Genomic DNA, 22,664 nt, shown 5'->3' with positions numbered 1-22,664 from the left:
GGGGGGGGGGGAAGGGAGGGGGCAAGTCTTCATGTTCTCCTACGCTACTGTTGCTACTGGCATGAAGCCACGGGACAGCAGCCAGGAAACAGTGCAGGAAGGTGGGGAGCATGGGCCTAGCGATGGAGGGGCGACATCCCCCTGCCAACTTCGAGTCAGCAATGCCGCTCTTCCCCCTGCTCCCCACCTAACCAAAGCCAGCCCAGCTGCTGTCCCCTGGGAAGGGGTGAAAGGGAAGAAGCCATTGATACTGAGCGCCCCCAACCCAAAGCCACGGGCAGAGCACCTCTGCAGCTGGCCACACGGGGAGGACGTCTGGGGAAGATTATGATCCTAATGCCCAGGAACCCCAGGCATCACCAAAGGCCCCACTGGGCCAGGTGTTGTACAAAGACAGTCCCTGCCCAGGGAACTGACAACCTGTTCCTGCCCCACCACCGGCTGCACTCAGGAGCAGTGGGGGTCAGAAACTTCCTGCTGCAGACACGGAAGGGAGAGAGGCTGGTCTGGTCGCTGGGCCCCACCCCAGCAGTGGAGACTGGCTGCTGGGAAGGGGGGAGGGGGGATCCAGATGGAGGGGGGAATCAAAGTGGGGGCAGATCAAGGGAATGTGGGGAGCCAGATGGCAGGACTCAGGACACCGAGAGAGGAGGGAGAAGAAGAGGAGACCCGGGACACCTGGGAGATGGGTCAGTTAGACCACTGGTGGGAAGCAGAGACTGCAGCAGGCAGTCTCATTCTACACAGAGAAATAGGAAGGGGAACCCCAGAGCCCTTTGTCCCTCCCACTCAGCCCCCCAGGGCAGCAGCTGTTGGGCTTCCTGCCTCTGACCAGTTCGGACGCAATAAGAGCAGTTCCATACTCCCGACTAGCCAGGAGCTGCAGAGATGGGGCCTCCCCACTCCCTGGCCACTAGGCCTGTGTCTACACTGCCATCTAAGAACCCACACGAGCAGCAGCCAGTCCTGGAGCCCGGGTCTGCAGCCTGGGGCTCGCGCTGCAGCGCTAGATGTAGCAGTGTGGCTGTTCCCCCTTGGCCGGAGCACAGGTTCCGTAACCCCCGGCCCCCGAGCACGATCGCCCACACTGCTATGGCTAGCACCACAGCGAGCCTATAGGCCCGGCTCGGAGACACTGCCGTGGTGGGTTTTGGCAGCCTAGACGGAGCCTGGCCACACAGAGTGCACCGGAGCCACAGCGACTGGAGCCCAAATCCACCTCTTCCCCAGCAGTGGGGCCATTTCTGACCCTTGCCTGTGGCAAGGCCCCTTCCAGCCCCGGAAGCACCCCAAGCAGCCAGTGGGGCTTTGCCTGGCTCCCGCGTTCACTTCTGCATGGCAGCCCCACCGCAGATGCTAGCACGTAGCTGTGAGTCAGACAAGAGCTCTGCATGAGGCGCTGCCCACAGTACATTGCGATTCACACAGCTCCAGGCAGGATCAGGCCCCCCAGGCCACGTCAGGCTTACAGAGTGCGGCACACGCCTGCAGCAAGGGCATCAGGAAACAACAGCTTCAAATGCAGCGTAGCAGCTTTCGAATAGAGCCTTTCCTGTGCTCTTCATGGACCTGCAGCAGGGTACCGGCAGAGTCTGTGAACCCAATCTTCTCAGAGCTGGGAAAGCGGGTGGGAGAGAAACACGTTGGGGCTTTTCTACTGAGCCTTAAAATAACCCCGTGTGTCGGAGAATTCCTGTTCAGCCCCATCCCACAGGAGAAGTCAGGCTGAACTCCCCACGGGGGACGCTCTCCCCTGAGCCCAGAGATCCCTGAGGACAAAGCACATACCTCTAGTACTGCTAGCCCTTCTCTTCTACTTCTGGGGCGGGCAGCTGCTGTAGGTGAGACCCAGCCACAGTTCACTGAATTCACACAAAAAATGTGAACTGATTTCCAAAGCAAGCCAACCCCCGTGGGTTCCAGAGCAACACAAGAGGAAGGGGCACAGCAGCCTGGGGAGGGAAGAAAAAGCACCTCCTTTCTGCCCCACTGGTCTCCAGTCAGCCACAGCCTGCGGCCCCAAAAGCATCAATCAAAAGGAAGAGACTGAACAGAAGGTGGGGGGTCAGCAAGTCGCTGTCTGGAAGAAAACAGCCTTTAGAATCTCAGGAGAGGGTTAAATATTGCCAGGCACTGCACATCTGCATCATCAGCACTCCACGGAGACCAGCAGCACAGGTCTATTTATAAACCAGCGTACAGCTGTGGTCTGCAGTGTGAGACTAAGACTGCCGACTGCCAGCCCGTGACAGACTATGGTTTACTCAAATTAAAGGGTAGGTTATGTACCCCCGCCCCCAGCCCCCGACACATTTATTTGTGTGTGCGCACACACACGTCAGTCATGGAACAAAGCACCTGTACAGAAAGCTGCCTTCGTGGGCTAACGTGTCCCTATCCAACCTTGCTGCTCCCTCACTCCACAGTACCAACACAATCAATCCGTGCACTCTGGCTGCTCCAATTCACCACCAATCATTATCCTGCCTAGAATATTGGCAGGTTTTGTTTATAGCCCGTTTGATGCAAGAGGACTCAGGCTGGCTGTAATGGTGAAGGAAAGCAAAGACACTGTATGCTATTTGTTACCACTGTTCATTTGCAGGAAGAAAATAAACTGTCCTGTGGAGACAGAACAGATGAGGGTCCATAGTGCTCCCTCCCAGTCCTCACTCTTCTCCCTCCCTCCCTGCCACAGGCTCTCTTCTCACGGTTTGTTTTATGACGGACCCAAAGAAGGGCAGGGAAGGCTCAATGAATAGCAAGGCAAACGCTTAACTGCCACCTCCAACCCTCACTTGGAACCCAGTTTTAAAACCCTCTCCTGGGACCCAAGGTCATACGTGGGTCAGAATTTAGCAGGTGGTTCCATTCTCCTTGTATTAATTGTTCACAGGCACTGCAAGGCCAGATGCTGAACGCACACATCCAAACACAGCTAGGGTAAGTGAGGTTACTCGTAGGAGTCTTTCTACAACCTAAGATAGTGCGGATTCAAACAGTAGCCAACTGCTCAGCTCAGAACACATTTATATTCTGTAATTGCACACCTGCTCTTCCTTCAGACCATCACCAGATTTCACCTGGGCTCAGAGGTGCAAAGGAATAACAGAACTGACTTCTTCGTGTTTGCTTCTGGTGGTCACCTGATTCAACATGAACATAGCTATATGCCTAGCTAGGAGCATGATACAAGATCCCAGTGGGTGCAGAACCTCAGACCTGAGATCACAACCAGGCGACTGAAATCCAGCCAAACCCGCAGCAGGTACAAGCACCCCCCCCCCCCCTCACAGAAGAGAGGGGCTCACTCTAGCAGTTATCGCTCCCTACAGAGCACCCCTTACCTGTCTGGGCTGAGACAACGCTTCGGGAGTCCAAATCCAACTTCTTCACCAGAGTTTTGGGATCAATCTTCATCCCAGCAAAGACGTCAGAGGACAAAAAAGCCCAGTCCTGACCAAAGACAAAATTAAACACGCACTTTAATATTGAGAGGAATAAAATAATTGCAAAGTTCAGGCCTAGTAGCCCATTGGTTCATGGTATGTAAGTGTGCACCATGCCTCAGAGGACACAGCCAAACTACTGGTTTCCAGCTCATTGGTTTTTACTACAAATATGTATGGGTCTCTGTGACGGGCATTCCTGGGGTGCAACCTGGAACTGGGGTATTGCTGAGCCCTCTGTCTCACCAGCCTGCACTCCCTCTCACACTGTGAGAATGTGACAAGCTGCAAAGCCCTCAAGGTCCTGCACTCACACAAGCATTCACAGGCAGGGACACACCCAGCTTTCACCAGCCACTCATGGACCAACAAGAGAGAGGCTCCAGCCAGTTCCCCAGCCTAGGAACCCCAGAGCTGCACCGTCCTGTCCTAGTCAAAAACTTGGCCAGTGTAAGTTTATTATCCAGCCCGCCCCTCCCTCAACGTGGAGAGGATATGCACAGGTTTTTATTAACTGAGCTAAGGTTTTTTTCATGCACTTCACTCAAACTACACTGTTTTTAGGTAAAATATAAAACAGATTTATTAACTACAGATAGATGTTAAGTGATTATAAGTAATAGTGTACAGATCAAAGCAGATTACCTAAGAAATAAAACAAAATCGCAATCTAAATTCTATACACTAGACAGGATTTGAATCAAGCAGTGTCTCACCCTGGTGGTACAAACAGTTCACCAGTCTTCCATATACAGGCTGGGATTCCTCTTTTCCTGCCTGGAACCACCTCTCCAGTCCAGTCTTTGTTCCAGGTGTTAAGTTCTGGGGGGAGATTATGTCACTTCCTCCTTTTATAGCTTCTCCCATGTGGCGGGAACTTCATTGTCCCAAACAAAGCCCACAGCAGTTTGTGGAAAACTACAGGCACAAGATGGAGTCCAGTGTCACATGATCTGGTCACATGCCCTTGCATGCTTCGATAAGTCATAGCAGCCATTATCCACCGGGTGGAAATAAGCTTCTTCTAAGGCCTATTGTGTTACTTAATGGGCAATCAGCTTGATTAGTCCATTCGTAATGTGTTGTCTAGACTGGATGTAAAATACCTTCTGGATGTCACCTCAGGAGCAAACATATTTTAAATACTGGTACATAGTCAATATTCACAACTTCAGATACAATTATAGCATATACAATCCAACAGGATATTAATGTTCAACAGATCAAGACTTTTTAGAAAGCATATTTTGTACAAAACATATTCTAATTATAACACTATGGTGAATTTGGAGGTGCCAGGGTCCTGCTTTAGGGTACAGAGTGTCACAGTCTCTTCTAAGCACGTTTAAGGATAGGCACAAGTAGCCACCAGTGGTGTGGTCTCGTTTGGTTAGCCAAGCCCCTTCAGTCTGGAAACTGGGCTGCAAGTCTCCTAGGAGCAGGCTTCCCCGCTAGATTTTCAGCACTTCGAGGTTTGAGCACAGCATTTCCATAGGGAGTTTCACGATCACCCATAGACAAAACCAAACCACATCTCAGTCACACTGAAAAAACGCATAATGTTATCATTACCCACAATCATCCCACCATGCCTGCCAGAGGAAGTACAGCAAGCAGCTCCTTCCTAAGGCCTGGCGCCAGATCACAAAGGCAAAACTGCAGAGGTGCCTAGTGGCGTTTGCAGAAGAACTGAGCAGGTTAGGCACCTGACTTGAGCCAATGAGAGTTAGGCACTGAACCCAATTAGGTGCTTTTGAAAACCCCACTAGGCACCTCTCTGCATCGTTAGACACCTAACTTTTGTAGAGCTAGCCCCTGGTTTACACATAGTTTCTGTACAGGCATGACTGTCAGGAGTCATCGCTGTAGTTTTTTAAGATGTGTATCCCAGACTTTCTCCTCAGAGTATATTCTGTGGCAGCTGAGTGCCTGGCTGTAGATAGCAGATTGGTTGGTGTGTTTGCGGTGGTTATGGGATCTATGAAGTTGTGGTGATCCAAGAGTTCCATTGTTGAAGCTATCGTGGGGTCCAGGAAGTTGGTGATCATGTGGGAGTGTTCCAGAGGGAGCTTAATGGTGGATGTTGAAGCTGTGGAGGAAATCTATCAGGGCATTTAGGTCATCTGTCCAGAGGATGAAAATATCGTTGATGTATCTCAGGTTATCATTGGTTTCGTGATGCATTTGTCCAGAAATTCTTCTTCAAGGTGACCCATGAAGAGGCTGGCATATTGGGAAGCCATCCCAGTACCCATGGCTCTTCCCATGGTTTGGACAAAGTGTTCACCGTTGAATGTAAAACGGTGATGGTTGAGGAAGAAATGGATGAGCTTGGCAATGTGTTTGCGGTGGAGATCTGAGGTTTGTTGATTGTCTCGTAAATATTTATGGCAGACAGCTATGCTGTCATTGTGAGGGATGTTGGTGTATAGGGAGGTGACATCCACAGTGGCAAGGATGGTGTTCTGAGGGAGGTTGTTAATGGCCAAATATGATGGGTCTGCCTGGATTCCTTTGTTTGTATATCTTAGGAAGCATGTAGAAGGTTCCTGGGGTGCATTCATGGGGGATGAGTTTATAGAGTTTCTCTTGGATTTTTGGGGGGGAAGGATTTGATGATATCCTTAAATTCCTGGGTAAATTGTGGTGTGGGGTCTTCTTTGAGTTCTTTATAGTAAGTGGTGACAGAGAGTTGTCAGTTGGCCTTGTTAACGTCGCCATCATGGTTGAGGATTACAATGGCGCCCCCTTTGTCTGCTGGTTTGATCACTATCTGGTGGTTGGATTTCAGGGACTGCATGGCTGTCCTCTCGACAGCGGAGAGACTGTGGTAGATATGAAGCTTGTTAAGGATTTTAGTCTTTTTTTTTCTGAAGCAATCTATGTAATGATCAAGAGCGTGGTTTCATCCACTTGTTGGTGTCCAGTCAGATGATTCTTTTGTCTTATGACTGTCAGTGGTTAAGAGTATCATTTCTTACCATAACAGTTATACCAATACACCCCCTAGTGTGGGCACCGTACTGCAGGACTAAAAGAGCAGTCTCCAACCTTCTCAGTCCTGGCATCCACCTATAACTACTGCATAACCCACCAAGCTGAGAAGCAACACTGGACTCCTCCAGCATTACTGAAGGACAGGCCATCAGGGCTGGTTCTAGGGCAGACAAGCAGCACGGTCATCCTAGGTGCCCTCCAGAAGGGGGCACTGAACTGCTGTGCTGCTCAGCCCTTTTCCTCCTCCGCTCCTGATTGGCTAGCCATTGTTTGTCTGTCTGGGGGCGTGAGAACGAAAAGGTTTTCCACCCTGGCTGGCAAAACAGCTAGGGCCACCCCTGCAGGCCATAGAGTGGGCTCACCCAACCACAGGAAGTGGGGTGGTGGGAGTTACAAAGGACAGAAAATGTACTTTCACCACTCTATTTTCTCTCTGGACTGTCCCTTTCTTACCACTGCTACTTTCTGTTCACTGCTATTCCAAATGAGCTCTTTGCCAAGGAAGAGAGGAAACAAGAGCTCACTATGAGATTATTAAGAGCAAGTAGAGCAATGTAAGGTGACTGGGCAACAAAATGGCAGATGAAATTCAAAGTAATGCACATTGGAAAACATAATCCCAGCTATACATATAAAATGATGAGGTCTGAATTAACCGTTACCACTCAAGAAGGATCTTGGAGTCATTGTGGATAGTTCTCTGAAAACATCCGCTCAATGTGTGGCGTCAGTCAAAACAGAGAACAGAATGTTGGGAATCATTAAGAAAGGGATAGATAATAAGTCAGAAAATATCATATTGCCTCTCTATAAATCCATGGTACACCGACATCTTGAATACTGTGTGCAGATCTGGTCGCCCCATCTCAAAAAAGATGTATTAGAATTGGAAAAGGTTCAGAAAAGGACAACAAAAATTATTAGGAGCAAGGAACAGATATGAGGAGAGATTAATAAGACTGGGACTTTTCATTTTGGAAAAGGGACGATTAAGGAGGGACATGATAGAGATCTATAAAAATCAAGACTGGTGTGGAGAAAGTGCTATTTACTCTCTCATATAACACAAGAACTAGGGGTCACCAAATGAAATTAACAGGCAGCAGGTTTAAAACAAACAAAAGGAAGTATTTCTTCACACAGCGCACAGTCAGCCTGTGGAACTCTTTGCCAGAGGATATTGTGAAGGCCAAAACTATAAGAGAGTTCAAAAAAAAAAAAAGAACTGGATAAGTTCATGGAGGCTAGGTCCATCCATGGCTATTAGTCAGGATAGGCAGGGACGCAAAACCATGCTCTGAAGTGTCCCTAGCCTCTGTTTGCCAGAAGCTGGGAATGGGCGACAGAGGCTGGATCACTTGATGATTGCCTGTTCTGTTCATCCCCTCTGAAGCACCTGGCATTGGCCACTGTCGGAAGACAGGATACTGGGCTAGATGGACCTTTGGTCTGACCCAGTATGGTTGTTCTTATGAGACAATGGGCCCTGGTTTGTTTTTTCCTATAGACGTGCAGAAAAAAAAAAAAACAGCTTGTCCTTCCATTGAGCCTTTCCTAAATTCCTTGGTTATATGTTGTGACAAGGTGTCTGGCCTTTTCCCTCTTCTCTTCTAGACCGATGCAGCAACCTTGGTTTTATAACCACCTTATTTAAAACAGACTTTTCATTTTTAAATAGGATTCCAAGCTCTGAGTGACCAGAAGTGCAAGTCCCCCTATTATGTCTCAGTGTGAAAGGGATCGGCTACTGCTAAACTGGGTAACAGCTCCCTGCCATTCCAGTTTGCTGGCCAGCACCCCAGATTCCTTGGGACTCCACCAGGCCTATCTTTGCCTTCCCTTGGCGCACTTCAGTGCCTGAGCTCTCCACAAGCGTCTCCTTGCAGCACCCAACCCGTCACTGGGCCCTCACAGAAACAGTGCACACACCAGCTCACTTGGTTGAACAAGGAATTCACACTCGGCTTAATATAACAGCACTGAGATAAACTTCTCTTTGTTAGAACCTAAGTATATTACCCAGGAGCTGAAATTTAAGTGATACTACGCAAGAATAATAGAGACAGAAATGGTTGCAAATAAAACAGGAGTACACCCTGTGTGACTAAAATTTAACTTCAGCTACCATCCTTGACTAAAGGCGTTTCTTACCTAAAGCAACCTTTTAACGTTGCCCCACCCCAACATGGTAGGGGATCCACCCTTCAAAGATACAGAGAGCGCTGGCCTCTTTGTCCCCTCAGGGACGGATCACCAACGTGTCTTTTTGCTTCTCCTTACATTCCCCAAAGTGTATTGTCTTTGTCACCAGACTCAGGATGAACGCCTGCTGATTTCACATCCTCGTATTAATTTGTCCCTCCAGTATGAACTGCCCATTGTCTCTGACATCACCGTGCTCAATTTACTTTATAGACAGGGAGAAAATAATCTTCCTTCATTTGAAAGAAAACCTGTTTCTCCCTTTGTTTTGTTAGACTTCAAAGTCAGTGAGTATCCATGATTCCTCATGTAGTGTTAATACATACACTCCACAGTATTACTGACTAACGTGTCACCGGATTTCATTTGGTATCATAACAGCCATGTGTTGGGTGTAGTCAGTTTGTCAGGCCTGGCAAGAGTTGCTGACACAAAGCAGTGAACCACCAACGTGCCTCTGGGTCACACACGCATTCAAGACATTGGGACACCCCAAACTCTATGTGACACCCTGCATTCCATGTTCACCACTTTTATATGGTTCTGATATATTGTGTACAATGTCTGCCTTGTGAGATATCATTTGAAAATGCATCATCTACTGAACGTCACTGTCCTGTTAAAATGTGTGTATCAACACTATATGTGGAGCTATGAGATTTGACTTATGATGGTTACTGAAATATACTGTAGTTTTGGATAACGCCCTCAGACCATTTTCTCAAAGACAAAAGCACACTGGCTTGCCAGCTAGGTGCTAAAAGGCCATTACCTGTTTACAATTCCCCTGCTGGTAAATCTCCCATTAAACTAGAAATGTACAATTCACCTGAAGAACAGGAGGCAGCTCACAGATGGCACAGAACTGCCTGACCCCAGGACCCAGCAAGGACTTTTCCCGGAAAAACAGGTCAGGATATAGAAGGGGGAAAAAAGGCCCCTCGACCACCTCTCTTCCCGCACCTCTACCCATGGCAGCAAGATGGCTTAGAAGACAAAGGAAGCTTTTGGAACTGGGAGGAATGGTCCGGCCTAGAGGTTTTTCCAGCCAGTACAGACTGCTGAAAGCATTTGAGTGAGACAAACTATTTTGCTTTTAGAACAATTCACCTTGGTAAAGCTTAGGAAACAGCTTGCGTGTTTATCTTTTATTTCTTTTCTAACCAATTCCGACCGTTATGTCTTATCACTTAGAATCTATCTTCCTTTAGTTAATAAACTTGTTTTATCTAAACCAGTGCGTTTTGGTTGAAGCGTTTGGGGAATCTCTACTCACGTTAACAAAGGCTGGTGCATAATCATTTCTTTTGATGAAATGACAGGCTATTAATGAGCTTGCATTGGTCAGTAGTGTGCTGGACAGTGCAAGATGTACATTTCTTGGGTGCAAGGCTGGGACCAAGAATTTGCAGGTATCACCCTATATGTAGTTCATGAGTAGCTAGAAGAGCATTCATGTAACTTGGCTGGAAGTGACTTTACATGCAGGTGGCTTTTCACTAGCAGAGCAGTGTAAAAGACACCCTGGGCTGGAGAATTAAAGGGACACAGCAATTCAACAGTCCAGACTACACCCTGGGCTATGTCACAGACATTTAAAAACAGACACTACCTCAATACAATGAAGGAAGTGCAAGTTCCTACTTAATGATGTGTTGTCGAAAAAGACTCCATCTAGAAACGAGCGCACAGAACAAATCAGAGGATAGCTATTTCGCCGCAGAGACCTGCGCTGTTCCCAACTCTTCAGTACTATAAGTCTCATAACATTTAAAGCCCCAGCTACTGCAGTCATGTGATTTTGAGAATCTCGTCTGTAAAAAGAAGTTAAGTTTCTAGCCCTCATGATTGTAGGGAAAAGCTTGAAAATTTGGCCTCTGAAAGCCACATTTTCATTGTTGCTTTTGTTTCCATAGCATTCTTCCAGCAATGTTCTAGATCTCATTCAGTAAACGTGTGGGTGAAAAGAAAACGAGGGGACTTCATGCAGCATAGTTCCCTTATTCAGACTTCTGATTTTTCTGCAGGGTACATGTCCTCAGTTAAACAAGGGGATACAGCAGGATGGGCAAACTCCGGCCCGTGAGCCGTTTTAAGCTGGCCTGCGAGCTCTCACTGGGGAGCGGGGTCGGGGGCCGCACCACGCGGCTCGGCCCTGCTCTGGCGCTCCGGCCTGGGCACTGGGCCGGGGCTACTCCACACGGCTCCCAGAAGCTGCGGCATGGCCCCGCTCTGGCTCCTACGCGCTCCAATGGCCCCCTCCAGCGCTCCAATAGGAGCTGCAGGGGGCAGCGCCTGTGGACACGGCAACATGCAGAGCCACCTGGCTGCACCCCTGAGCCTCTCCCCATGCCCCAACCCCCCGCCCCAGCCCCGATCCCCCTCCAGCTCTCCAAACCCCTCAATCCCAGCCCAGAGCACCCTCCTGTACCCCAAACCTCTCCTCCCCAGCCCCACCCCAGAGCCCACACCCCCAGCCGGAACCTGAACCCCTTCTTGCACCTCTGCCCCAGCCCTGATCCCCCTCCCGCCCTCCGAACCCCTCTGTCCCAGCCCGGAGCACCCTCCTATACCCCAAACTCCTCATCCCAGCCCCACCCCAGAGCCTGAACCCCCTCCAGCACCCCAACCCCAATTTTGTGAGCATTCATGGCCCACCATACAATTTCTATTCCCTGATGTGGCCTTTGGGCCAAAAAGTTTGTCCACCCCTGGGATACAGTGATGTTACAGTACTACACACGGAACAGTCATAGAAATGTAGAATTTTGCACCTTGCTTGTTTTTTTTAAAATATTAGCATATTTAAGAAATCTGAAGAAGAGATTACTCAGATTTGGCTTAGCAGGCCCCAAAACATTAACTGCACCTGCACTGCAAATTATACTCCTTCAGTGAGAAAATAGTCCTGTGACTCATGCAGGCAACAAGGTGTGGGGGAAGAGGAGATGGCAGAGGGTGAAAGACGACAGATGAACTCCTCCCCCCACATACACATTAAACACACACTGTCAGGATCACTGCACATGAGTTGTTGTGTGATTAACAAAGAGGGAGAGACCAAGGCAGATTTCATACTCAGCTACACCAGGATATGGTAATAAGAGCCAAATAAAGAGAGGAGAGCACTAAAATTCAACTTCTTACTGTACATGCGACATTCCTTCTTAGGCTCTTTTATGTTACTGATGCATGAACATTGCCTGCATTGCTTTGAAGAATTTGATGGAACAATCCATTTTCTGTTGGCTAGAGTCTAGCGACACACAAATACAACCACATTCAAAGACTGTTGTTTAAGTTGCAAAGCCAAGCACTCAAAAGTTAGGAAAGCTAAAATTAAGGCTGACAGTGCAATCTTTAATTTAGTCCCCTTGGGCATGTGCATTGTGATACAGTCTTTAATTACATGATCAAATTCTAGCTTTTCCAGAGGACCCCTGCCTCATTCAGTGCACTGGGTGGATGGACTCGCAGGATAAGAGGCAGCTGTTCAGTATTTGTTTTTATCCTCATCTCTCAATGTGTGGTCCCTACTTCACTCACTGCACACCAACCAAACCCTGGACCAAATACAGAATTATTAATTTCCTCATGAACTCTATGGTGCTGACTGCTGTATCACCCACCCAAGCCTCACAAACAATAATGAATTATCTGCACAACATTCCTAGCAGGGGAAATGACTGGGAAATTTAAAGCCAAAATCCACAAGTGACCATTAACTTCAGGTGCCTCAGTGATTGGGCACCCCTAATTTTTCAGCATACTGGGCATTTTTGTAGCCTTTCTACATTCAAAGCAGGGCACAGAAATCAAACAACCCAGTGGGTAAGTAATGTCCCCATTTTATAGAGGGAAACAAACAGAAAGTCCACAGAGACAGCCAGTGGCACTTCCAGGTTGCCAGAGGTGCTAAGCAACCACAACTTCTAATGCGGTGGTTCCCAAACGGTAGATCACGACCCCTTTCGGGGGGACAGCGATCCCTACTGTGCACAAGACGCCATTTTGCTCTGCACAGAGTGACCTCGCATGTACAACATGTGTGAGGTCACTATTCATGGAGGATGCTATTTTCCTCTACAAAATGGCATCCTCTGCACAGCATAAACTCACATACACCATACGCGTGAAGTCATAGGGTGCAGAGAATGCCTTCTGAACAGCAAAACGGCGTCCTCCGTGCGGTGTGACCTCACATTCCGGTGCATGCAAGGTCATGCTGTGCGGAGACCACCACTTTGCTCTTCAAAATGGCATCCTCCATGCTGTCTGGGGTCCCAGGTGGAAATAATTCATTAAAACGGAGTTGTGCCTGCAAAAAGTTTGGGAACTCCTATTCTACGGAGTTCAGGTGAGTGCTCAACACTGCTGAAAACCTGGGCCCAGCTGTCTCAAGCTGGGCACCTGGCCATGCAGAACACTCCATTAGCAACCACCTGTGAAAGGGGTTTGAAACTGAGAATGGGCAACAGGGGATGGATCACTTGATTACCTGTTCTGCTCATTCCCTCTGGGAACCTGGCATTGGCCATTGTCAGAAGACAGGATACTGGGCTGGCTGGACCTTTGGTCTGACCCAGTATGGCCGTTCTTATGAATGAGTCTGAAGTTTGGCTTAATAGGTCTGAAGATCAAATGACATTTTCAAGGTTCTTCCATCGCTAAAACCAACATCCTGCTAGCGCTATTTTCCTTACTAGCTCATCTGTTTTACCTTGGGGCAAGAGGAATTTCAATTCTGTTTACCTCAGATAGGACAAAAGTCATGGGCATTTGATCTTGCCCACTGTTCATCTGCAAAGCCCTGCTGGTGAGAAGTCTTTTTGGTTGTGCTCCAGTGTCTTCTACAGAAACGCTCTTAAGAATACTAATGAACAGAAGGCAATTCACAGCACCTTCAGTGGTGCAGGAACCCGGTAGCTTCTCACTCCCTTCCATCTACCAATACACCACAGTCAACATCTCTGACATCGTTCACAAAACCAGCAATGCAGGCCAGATGGACTTGTAAGCAGATAAGATTTATGTAACATCTCAGCTAGTCTCTCTGTTCCAGATCTCAGGTTTACAGATTCTTACTCCAAGGGCTTGTCTTCACTATGGAGCTAAATCGGCGCTGCTGCAATCGATGCAGGTCTATAGCGAAGACACGCTCAATCAACGGGAGAGCGCTCTCCCATCAATTTCTGTACTCTACCTCAATGAGAGTCGGAAGCAATTTTGGCGGGAGAGCATCTCCCGTTGACATAGTGTAGCATGGACCCTGCAGTAAGTAGATCTAAGCTACATCGACTTGAGTTACGCTGCTAACCTAACTCAAATTGCGTAGCTTAAATCGACCAGCAGCTGTAGTGAAGACAAGCCTTACTGTGAGCCTTCAAACATAATCAACAAGAAGTGCAAGAAATCAGTTTGCAAAAATACACAAAAAAGATAAGCCATGCATAGGTCTCTGCCATTCAGGAGTATTTAAACACAGGGTTTGAAAAACAGATCCAATCTCATCTGCTTTTCTGTTTGTTAAGACAATACCCGAACGTGCCTCAAACAGATTTCCAGTGAGTGGCTTAAAGTTCGCCAATTTGCTCTGGAACGTGACCTGTTCACAATGCTTGTGCCTACACTAGCCTTCTTTTCCCGAAGTTCCCCACCATTTCAGCTCCACTAGTGCAAGGACAGTAGATGCACTACTGTAGACAAAACAATAAGGAGTCCTTATGGCACCTTAGAGACTAACAAATTTATATGGGCATAAGCTTTCATGGGCTAAAACCCACTTCATCAGGTAGACAGGCACTCCCCTTTTTAACCACAAGTCTAGGCAACATGATGCTTACAGAGCCAGCAGACTGTTTGCACTAGCATTCCCATTCCCATGGTCGCTGGTGGAGCTGAGCCAGTGGCCGCAACGGTGAGGAAACTTTAAGGGACAAAAAGCTAATACACAGAAAGCCAGGGTGATGTCCTACACCTGACACTGTTTTAACTTGAAGATACTTTCCTGTATGAATTGCCGAAGAACCTCTATGGCAAGTCTGTCTGTTCTCAGGCGAGTTTCTTATAGACTCATAGACTTAAAGGCCAGTAGGGACCATGATGATCATCTAGCTTGACCTGCTGCACATTGCAGGCCACAGAACCTTACCCTCCCATTCCTGTAAGAGACCCCTAACCTCATGCTGAGTTACTGAAGTCCTCAAATCATGGTTTAAAGACTTCAAGTTACAGAGAATCCACCATTTCCACTAGTTTAAGCCTGCAAGTGCCCCGTGCCCCATGCCTTGCTGTCTCATTTGCTCGTTCACGGAGATAGGAATAAAAGTATTTTTCTAGAGTATCTCATGGGGATGTTCCAAAATGTTTGTAAACAACTTTTGATCTTTAAAGTGCCAAATACACTAAATGCTCAATGTCATTACAGATACTTGAACGGAGTACTTTTTGTTACTGCTCTGAACAAGGCTGAGATTAATACCTTACATAATGCCTTAAATCAAAAGCTTTTACACCCTTTTCCCAGACTCTCCACTATTGCCTCAGGTCAGCGATCAACTATAAAGCGAACAGTCACTATAGACCTCCCAGGGTCACCCAATCACCATGGATTGTCTTTCCTGCTTCTCCCAGAATGTGACAAGAGCTTTCCTGAGAGCTCACAACCCAGCATTTAAACAACAGCGGGCAGGCAAAGAGACACATAAGCAAGGAGCAGAGTGTTGGCCACAGAATGGAAGACTGGAATCTCTGGTGGCCACCAATGTAACTGGTGCCAACAGGAACCATGTGTAGGGATGAGGGCAAAGGCAAGTTGCAAGGAGAGATTTAAATGAGGATGGGGCGGCTTTGCAAGTTCTGATGGACAGGGATGAGAGAAAGCAGAGGCCCCTGCAGGAAAATGAGGGGATCAAGGCCAGCATTATGGGAAGAGCAGAGGTTGGACTCGTGCGGAAGGGCATGGCTGAATGTTGCAGGGGAAGACCAGGCGTTTGAGCCTGACTTGAAGGAGGCGGGACGTGGAGGAGAGAGGTGATCACACACGGGCCATGGATCTGGGCCTAGCAGCAGCCTTTGGGAGGGAGACGAGACGGCCAAAGCGGAGGCAGCTCCAGCAAGGAGGACAGGACACGAAGAGGCGAGACAACTGACGGCGAAGGACACGGGCTGAGACACAGCGCAGGGGGTCCCACGTGGTGGCAGGATGTGAGGCCAGGCCCAGCGGCCTACACCTGGGTCTCCCGCTGCAGAGCGCTGGGTAACAAAGGCTGCTCCTTGCTGTCAGCATGGGCACTGCCAGGCCCCACAGCTCTCACGGGCGGTCGGCAAGGGCTGCATGCGCCAGAGACCCAGCAGGGGGCCAGAGCAGCCACGAGCACGGACATGCCCTACACCAGCGCTAGAGCTACACCAGCGCTGCACATGCCCACCAGACCCCACGCCTCAGCCGCCCCACATAGCGCCCCACATAGCACCCCTCCGCTGGCATAGCGCGGCCCGCCTCTCCCCACCCCCCGCTGGCATGGCGCGGCCCGCCTCTCCCCGACTCCTGCTGGCATGGCGCGGCCCGCCTCTCTCCGACTCCTGCTGGCACCCCCCTTTGCAGGCTTGGCGCAGCCCACCCTGGCCAGCACCCCTCCCCAGCACCCTCCTCTGCTGGCATGGTGCAGGCCACCCCTCCGCTGCCATGGTCCAGCCCACCCCTCCTCTGCTGGCGCAGCCCGCCCCCCGAGCAGAGCACATGGCACGGCCACGCACTAGTACCTCCTCCCTCCCCGCATGCGGGATGGTACCGCCCGCCAGGCTCTCCCCCCCCTCCCCGCACACGAGATGGTATCGCCCGGTGCACCCCTTTTACCTTTCCGGGCTCCGCCCTCCAACCGCTGGTCCCGCCCGCCCCATCCTGGCTCCCCGGCTCCGGGTTCCGCGGGCCCCTCAGCCTCGGGGCCGCCTGGTGCAGCCGCGGACGCTTCGCTTTCCCCACCATGGCCGGGCTGCCGGGCTCGGCGTGTGTGCGGCGGCTATGGCCCTCCCCGGAACGCGGCGCCGCACAGCGCGTTCCCGCTCCCCCAAGGGCCGGGGCGTGCCAGACGGGACATGGGGCGGGGCCCGGGCTCCCGCGGGAAGGGAGCGGTGGGCTGGAGCCAGCCCCGGTTCGGACCCGAGCGGCCCGGCCTGAGGCGCTGGGTGCTGCCCCCTTCCAGCTTTGGGCAGTTGGGGGCCGCGCCCGGGCTGGAGCCGCTGTTAACTCTGAAGCCTAATGGTGCCAGGCGACAAGCCAGTAACTGGCTGCTGCGGGTTGTAGCCGCTCTCCGGAGAGGTGCCAGGGCAGGCTGCTGCGAGGAGCTGGTTGCTGGCAAAGATTGCCGGGGTGGAGAAAATTCAATCCCCTTCCCACAAAATAATTCCTGCCTATATCCCCTGCCCCAAGAGAAAACCCCCTTCCTAAGCCTAAACAGGTGATCACTGGGGCCCTGAGCCAGTAACCCCAGAGCAATTAAACCGATTCCAGGTATATAGCCTGACCTGGTGCTGCTGAGAGTAAGGGGAAATAACTTTATAGAATTAGACAAAACACACTTACTGCTAACAGAGAAAAGGCTACATTTCTTTTTTAGAAACATATTTCTGTGCTCTTTCTACTCTCCAGGGAATGGGGAAAGCAGAAACACTTATACAGATGTCAAATCAAAACACATTTGTTTTTAGTGTGGCTCCCCCACCCTGGGAATTTACTCGGCAGCTTGTTGTTTCATAGATAAATATGGACTATGCAGCACAAATGGTAAGAGATGTGATGAAACGAGCCTCTTGTGGAATATCTGTTTTTCTCTCCAGTTTATTGAGGGGTCCATTTTCCATTTTCAGTGCATGAAGGGTTAAAATCCATGTGCATTTTATATAACAACCTGGTATATGGATTGTGCCAGCTCTTTTTCAGACCCGAAGTCCAGAGTTTGGTTAAGAGACCAGAGGCCTAGCTAATAGTGATTAGCTAAGAGAAAGCAGAATAAACAAGATAACATTGCCTTTGCTAAGATATGCTTGGTCAGTAGAAATGCCAGATGATAAAGCAATAACTGAATAATTATGTTTCATCCAATGTTTCAAATTGAACAAAGGATCCCTGTTCCTATTGTGTTTCTCCTGAAAGGAAAACAGTCTTCCCACAGATCCAACCTTGAGTTTATGAAAATTGGCACATGTCAGTATAATGATATGGCATCCTTCCACCTCCCTTCCAAGGGACCAATGCCCTGCCTTAAGACATAAAGGAGACAATCTGTATTACCATATCCTTTCACTGTTTCTTTGCTTTAACCCCTAGGAATGTACCTGTTGGACAATCAAAGGAGTTGCTCCATTCCTATGGACCACAAATCAGAATTCAACATACATATTTTATACTAATAACATTTTATCAAAGTATTAATTAAATGTTAACTTGCTAACTTGAGACCATGTGCGGAGACATTATGTAACCTTTTTAACCATTGGCTACTGTGCTATCTTGTCCTGCTGCAAAACCTATCCCGGGGTGTGGAACTGCCTACCTTGTCACTTTCCCCCGCCCATGGTAAATCTATATATTCCATTGTAATCAATTGATTGACAGTGTCTCTGAGCCTGATAAACCAGGTGACACTCCGCCAGCACTGTGTGTAATAAACCCCTATGCTTTGACCTCTACATGGTGTGGATTTATGTCCTTCAGTGCATCTTATGACTCTCACCAAAAACACTTTCCCCCATTAATGTTAGTGCAAGTTATCTCCCTTCACCTTGAGAAGAGGGGGGCATTTTGTTTCAGCTGTTGACAAATAAGAGTGGACACTTAGCCAGAAGGCTGTAAGGATTTGTTGTACTGCAATCTAAGCATGTGGTCCAGGGTGTAATAAACCAATTTACGGAACTGACAAAAGGCATAAATACCCAGCCCACTGGACATCTGTATCCAGGTGTGTGAGGGGGAAATGAACAGCTTCTTATCTTCCCCCTCCGGAACTAGAAGCTGCGACCTCACAAAATATATTCCTTCTGCTTTTCTTTGCGTCTTCCACTGCCGAGTACCTGCCGGCCTATCTCCCCACAGCAGGACTGCATGCAATACCTGATGATGACTCCCTCTGCTGGATCTGCACCAGGCTGGATAAAAATCAATGATTTTTTTTATGTAAATCAGATTTTTTTGATAAAATGCTTTTTGAGGAAAAAACTATCTAAAGATAGTTTTAATTAAGATACATTACAGCTCAAAGATATCTCATCATGGAATAGGGATTATAAATTCTAATTCTATAGTATGAGACATTATGCATGTAATGTTTAAGAAAAGTTTTGTAAATGAGTTCCAATAGTTCATGGATTAGGGACCCAATCTTATGGGGTTCCAGGGGCTTCTGTATAGATTATTTAGGTTAATCTTTCTATCTACCCAATGGGACTCAGTGCTCAGTCTAGAAGCTACCATCAGCGATGGTTAATTTTGCAGTTCTCAAACTGTGGATATGTGTCTCCAGAGATAACATGCTTGTTAACAGCAAAAATGTTTTTAAATAAATAAATAAATAATATATAGAGGTTAGAAATAACAGACCTCAACCCTATTGTCCCTCTGCAAATTTGTGTACACAGAGTCAATCCCTTACCTCTCTCTAAAAGTGCAAAGTTTCAAAAAGTTCAATGAATAGAAGATAGTTGGGGGCGGAATAGATCTGGACAAGGAGAAGAAGTCCGTAGATAAATGTGAGAAGGGAGGGACAGGCAGTAGAAACAAAAGTGAAACTGTTTGAGCAGCATATTCCAGAAGTCTTGAGGTTTTTCTGAGTGTAGCCTTCATTGATTTGAGATCTACCATACCATTCTCTCACTAGAAGGGAAAACCTATAATGGGAGCAGGCTGTAAAAGAGACCCAGTTTGGGAATATTTTAATGAAGTTCCTCTACCTGTGGGTGAGACAGGCATGTGTGCAAAATTCAAACAGTGCAACAAAGAAATGCAAGGCCTGGTTGCCTGAATGAAACAATCATGGGAAGTGTTCCTTCTCAGGAGGAAGCTGCGTTGAAGATGATGAAAGGAACATGTCTGAACATGCAGGATCTTCAGGTTGGTAAACTTTTTTATTTCATACTTCTTTCTTAAGGACTACCTGTCTTCCTTCTGGACTATTCTTGAATTCTCATGTTTGAGCAAAAAATATAGTTGTTACTCTATGGTAGTTTCATTTTAGATGCAGTTGTGATAAAAAAATAAATAACTGAAATAGGCAGATCTTCCTTTTCCAATTTCACCTTTAAAGTAGTACTGAGTGTCAGTGAATGCAATGAGTAATACTAAATGAGCAGCGTGGTAATAATAATTAAATAACTGCATTGACTTATTTTGTTTAGGAGAATCCATCCTCAACATACAGGATTCTGAAGACTATTCACCTTCAAGATCACCATCATCTTCTATAGTTTCAAAGTTATCTGCCAATGATAGTGTTCCAGTCACATCATGTATGTCACATCGCCACAGTATATCACCTGCAGCAAAAAGAAAAAAAAAATCTCCATCATCCAGAAACAACCATAGATAAGTTTGTGATAAGAACCAGCAGATTACAAAAAAGGGTATTGATGAAAAAAATGCCCGGTTTGTTTATGCAACAAACTCTCCTTTCCCTATGATTGAGAACCCACACTTCATTAACATGGTTCAGTCATTAAGACCAGGATACAGTCCACCCAACAGAGCAGATGTCGCAGGCAAATTGCTGGATAAAGAGAAATTGAGCAGTGTGCAAAAGGTCTAGAGGGTGAAATTGTTAACCTGAGTCTTGATGGGTGGAGCAGTGTCCACAGTGATCCTGTTGTATGTGCTTGTGTGACAACAGAAGAAGGGAATGTCTTCCTTACAGAAACCATTGATACATCAGGAAATGCACACACAGTAGAATACTTACAAGAAGTAGCAGTAAAAACTATAACAAACTGAAAAATCATTCAAATGTCTAGTACGCAGCTTGGTCACAGACAATGCTGCAAATGTATCCAAGATGAGAAGAAATTATTTAGAAGAGAGTGAAGAGAGTCCCAAGCTAATAACATACGGTTGCAGTGCTCATTTGATGTACCTCCTAGCCAAAGACTTCAGTGTTCCTGAAATAAAGGCTAATGTTGTTGAAATTGCAAAATACTTTCATAACAACCACTTTGCAGCAGCTGCTCTGAAAAAAGTGGAAGGAACCAAGCTAACTCTCCCACAAGATGTGCGATGGAACTCAGTTGTGGACTGTTTTGAGCACTATATCAAGAACTGGTGATGACAGTTTGTGAACAAAATTGTGACAAAATAGATGGCACTGTCACAGCCAAAGTTCTCAACACTGGGCTTAAGAGAAATGTTGAACACATGCTGAGTACCCTGAAACCTATTTCTGTAGCCTTGAACAAAATGCAGGGAAATAGCTGTTTTATTGCTGACGCTGTTGAAATTTGGAAGTGAGATCTTAAAAAGAGAAATATGCAATGACAGAGTTAAATTACAAGCATTAAAAAAACGAATGGAACAAACACTATCTCTAGCTCAGTTTCTTGCAATTATTCTCAATATTCGGTACCAGGGTCAAACCTTAACTGCTGAAGAGGAGTTGGTTATGACATGGACATCCAGCAATCATCCCTCCATAATGCCAACTATAATAAACTTCAGAGCTAAGGGTGAACCATTCAAGAAATATATGTTTGCTGATGATGTTTTAAAGAAAGTCACACCAGTGAACTGGTGAAAGTCACTTAAACACTTGGAGTCAGAGACTGTTGAAGTGATAATCTCACTTTTAAAAGCAGTAACTTCTTCTGCTGGTGTAGAAAGAATATTTTCTTCCTTTGGACTAATTCATTCCAAATTGAGAAATCGTTTGGGACCTGAAAATCAGGAAAGCTTTTTTTTCTTTTCCAGATTATGAACAAACAGGAAAATGAAGATGAAGATGACTGAGTTAGCTGCAGAAGCCAATATTTTAAGTTTCTCATGTTGACCTGGCTGACATAGTTGATTTAATTTTTTTTTAAATATTTCATTTAACTATTTTAGTTAGAAACAACTTTAAAAAAACAACCCGATTTTAAAAAACTTGAATGTTTAACTAAATTCAAAAATTCATACGCTTGTTTTGTTAAAATATTATATGTTTGCTGTTGAAGAAAATAATCCAGAATACATAACGTTGTTGTTTTAGTTAAATAAAACAATTTAAATGTCTGTCTGGTAATGTTCTCCTCCTAATAGAGCATGGCAAGAAAATTCTCCAAATATTAATGATTAAACTGTTGAATTGGAGATAGTTCACCTCCCAATGACTTCATAAATATCTGCTTCAGGTACCTTTGGTAAATGAAATAACCGAACAATCATTCATTTTCTGATATAGCTGTAAAACTAATATGAAAATTTTTCAAAATAAATCACTGTTTAAAAATGTATAGTGTGTACATTCTAAAAATGAAACCGACATCTATCTCTGAGTTGTGAAGAATATGTATTAAGGTTATAACAACCAACACGAATGCACTTTTATGTAGAAATCCATGATTAAATCGAGTCTTCCTGACTAGTGATTTAAATCACTAAATCAGCATAATGCTGAATGACAATACTTTCAATCCATGAATACACTCTTGAATCACTGACCTAGCTCCTGGGCTGTCTCTTGAGAGGAACAGATCTACAAAGGGAGCACATTCTACAGCGCTTTGACATTTTTAAAGTTTCCAGTATTTCAGCACAAGATTGCACAATTTTGCAAGGAAGTTTCATGCCAATTTATTTTGCCATTTTTCAACCAGCTTACAGAGGTGGCTGAAATTTTGTGAAAATGCAATTTAAAATGTTGCTGAAAAATTGTGAACATTTTTCTGAAAAGCTGACTGCATTTTTGGACCAGACCCAGTCTATTCCAACCTCTCCATGCTGCTTTGCTGTGGTGTTTTCTGGATGCTGACATTTTAGCACATGATAGGCTAAAAGCC

General features: G+C 46.8%; 1 protein-coding gene across 3 annotated transcripts in view; it reads right to left on the bottom strand.

Moving 5' to 3' along the window:
- The window catches only part of FAM207A (family with sequence similarity 207 member A), a 107,897-nt gene extending 91,210 nt beyond the window's left edge, over positions 1-16,687 (bottom strand). Inside the window, exons 1-2 of one of the 3 annotated variants that reach the window (XM_026658039.2) lie at positions 16,507-16,687; positions 3,348-3,456 (exon numbers count right to left, since the gene is read on the bottom strand). In XM_026658039.2, coding sequence (XP_026513824.1) covers positions 3,348-3,456; positions 16,507-16,635 — 238 coding nt within the window. In that variant the 5' untranslated portion in view covers positions 16,636-16,687. Of the gene's footprint in view, positions 1-3,347; positions 3,457-4,165; positions 4,365-16,506 lie in introns of those variants that run through there. The other 2 variants (XM_026658038.1, XM_026658040.2) reach the window with 2 other exon arrangements.
- Positions 16,688-22,664: the final 5,977 nt, after the last annotated feature.

The sequence above is a fragment of the Terrapene carolina genome, unplaced genomic scaffold (genome assembly GCF_002925995.2).
Source record: "Terrapene carolina triunguis isolate 2854851 unplaced genomic scaffold, T_m_triunguis-2.0 Scaffold391, whole genome shotgun sequence".
NCBI lineage: Eukaryota > Metazoa > Chordata > Testudines > Emydidae > Terrapene > Terrapene triunguis.
Note: the sequence above shows the minus strand (reverse complement) of the source record. Positions and strands in the feature narration are given on the sequence as shown.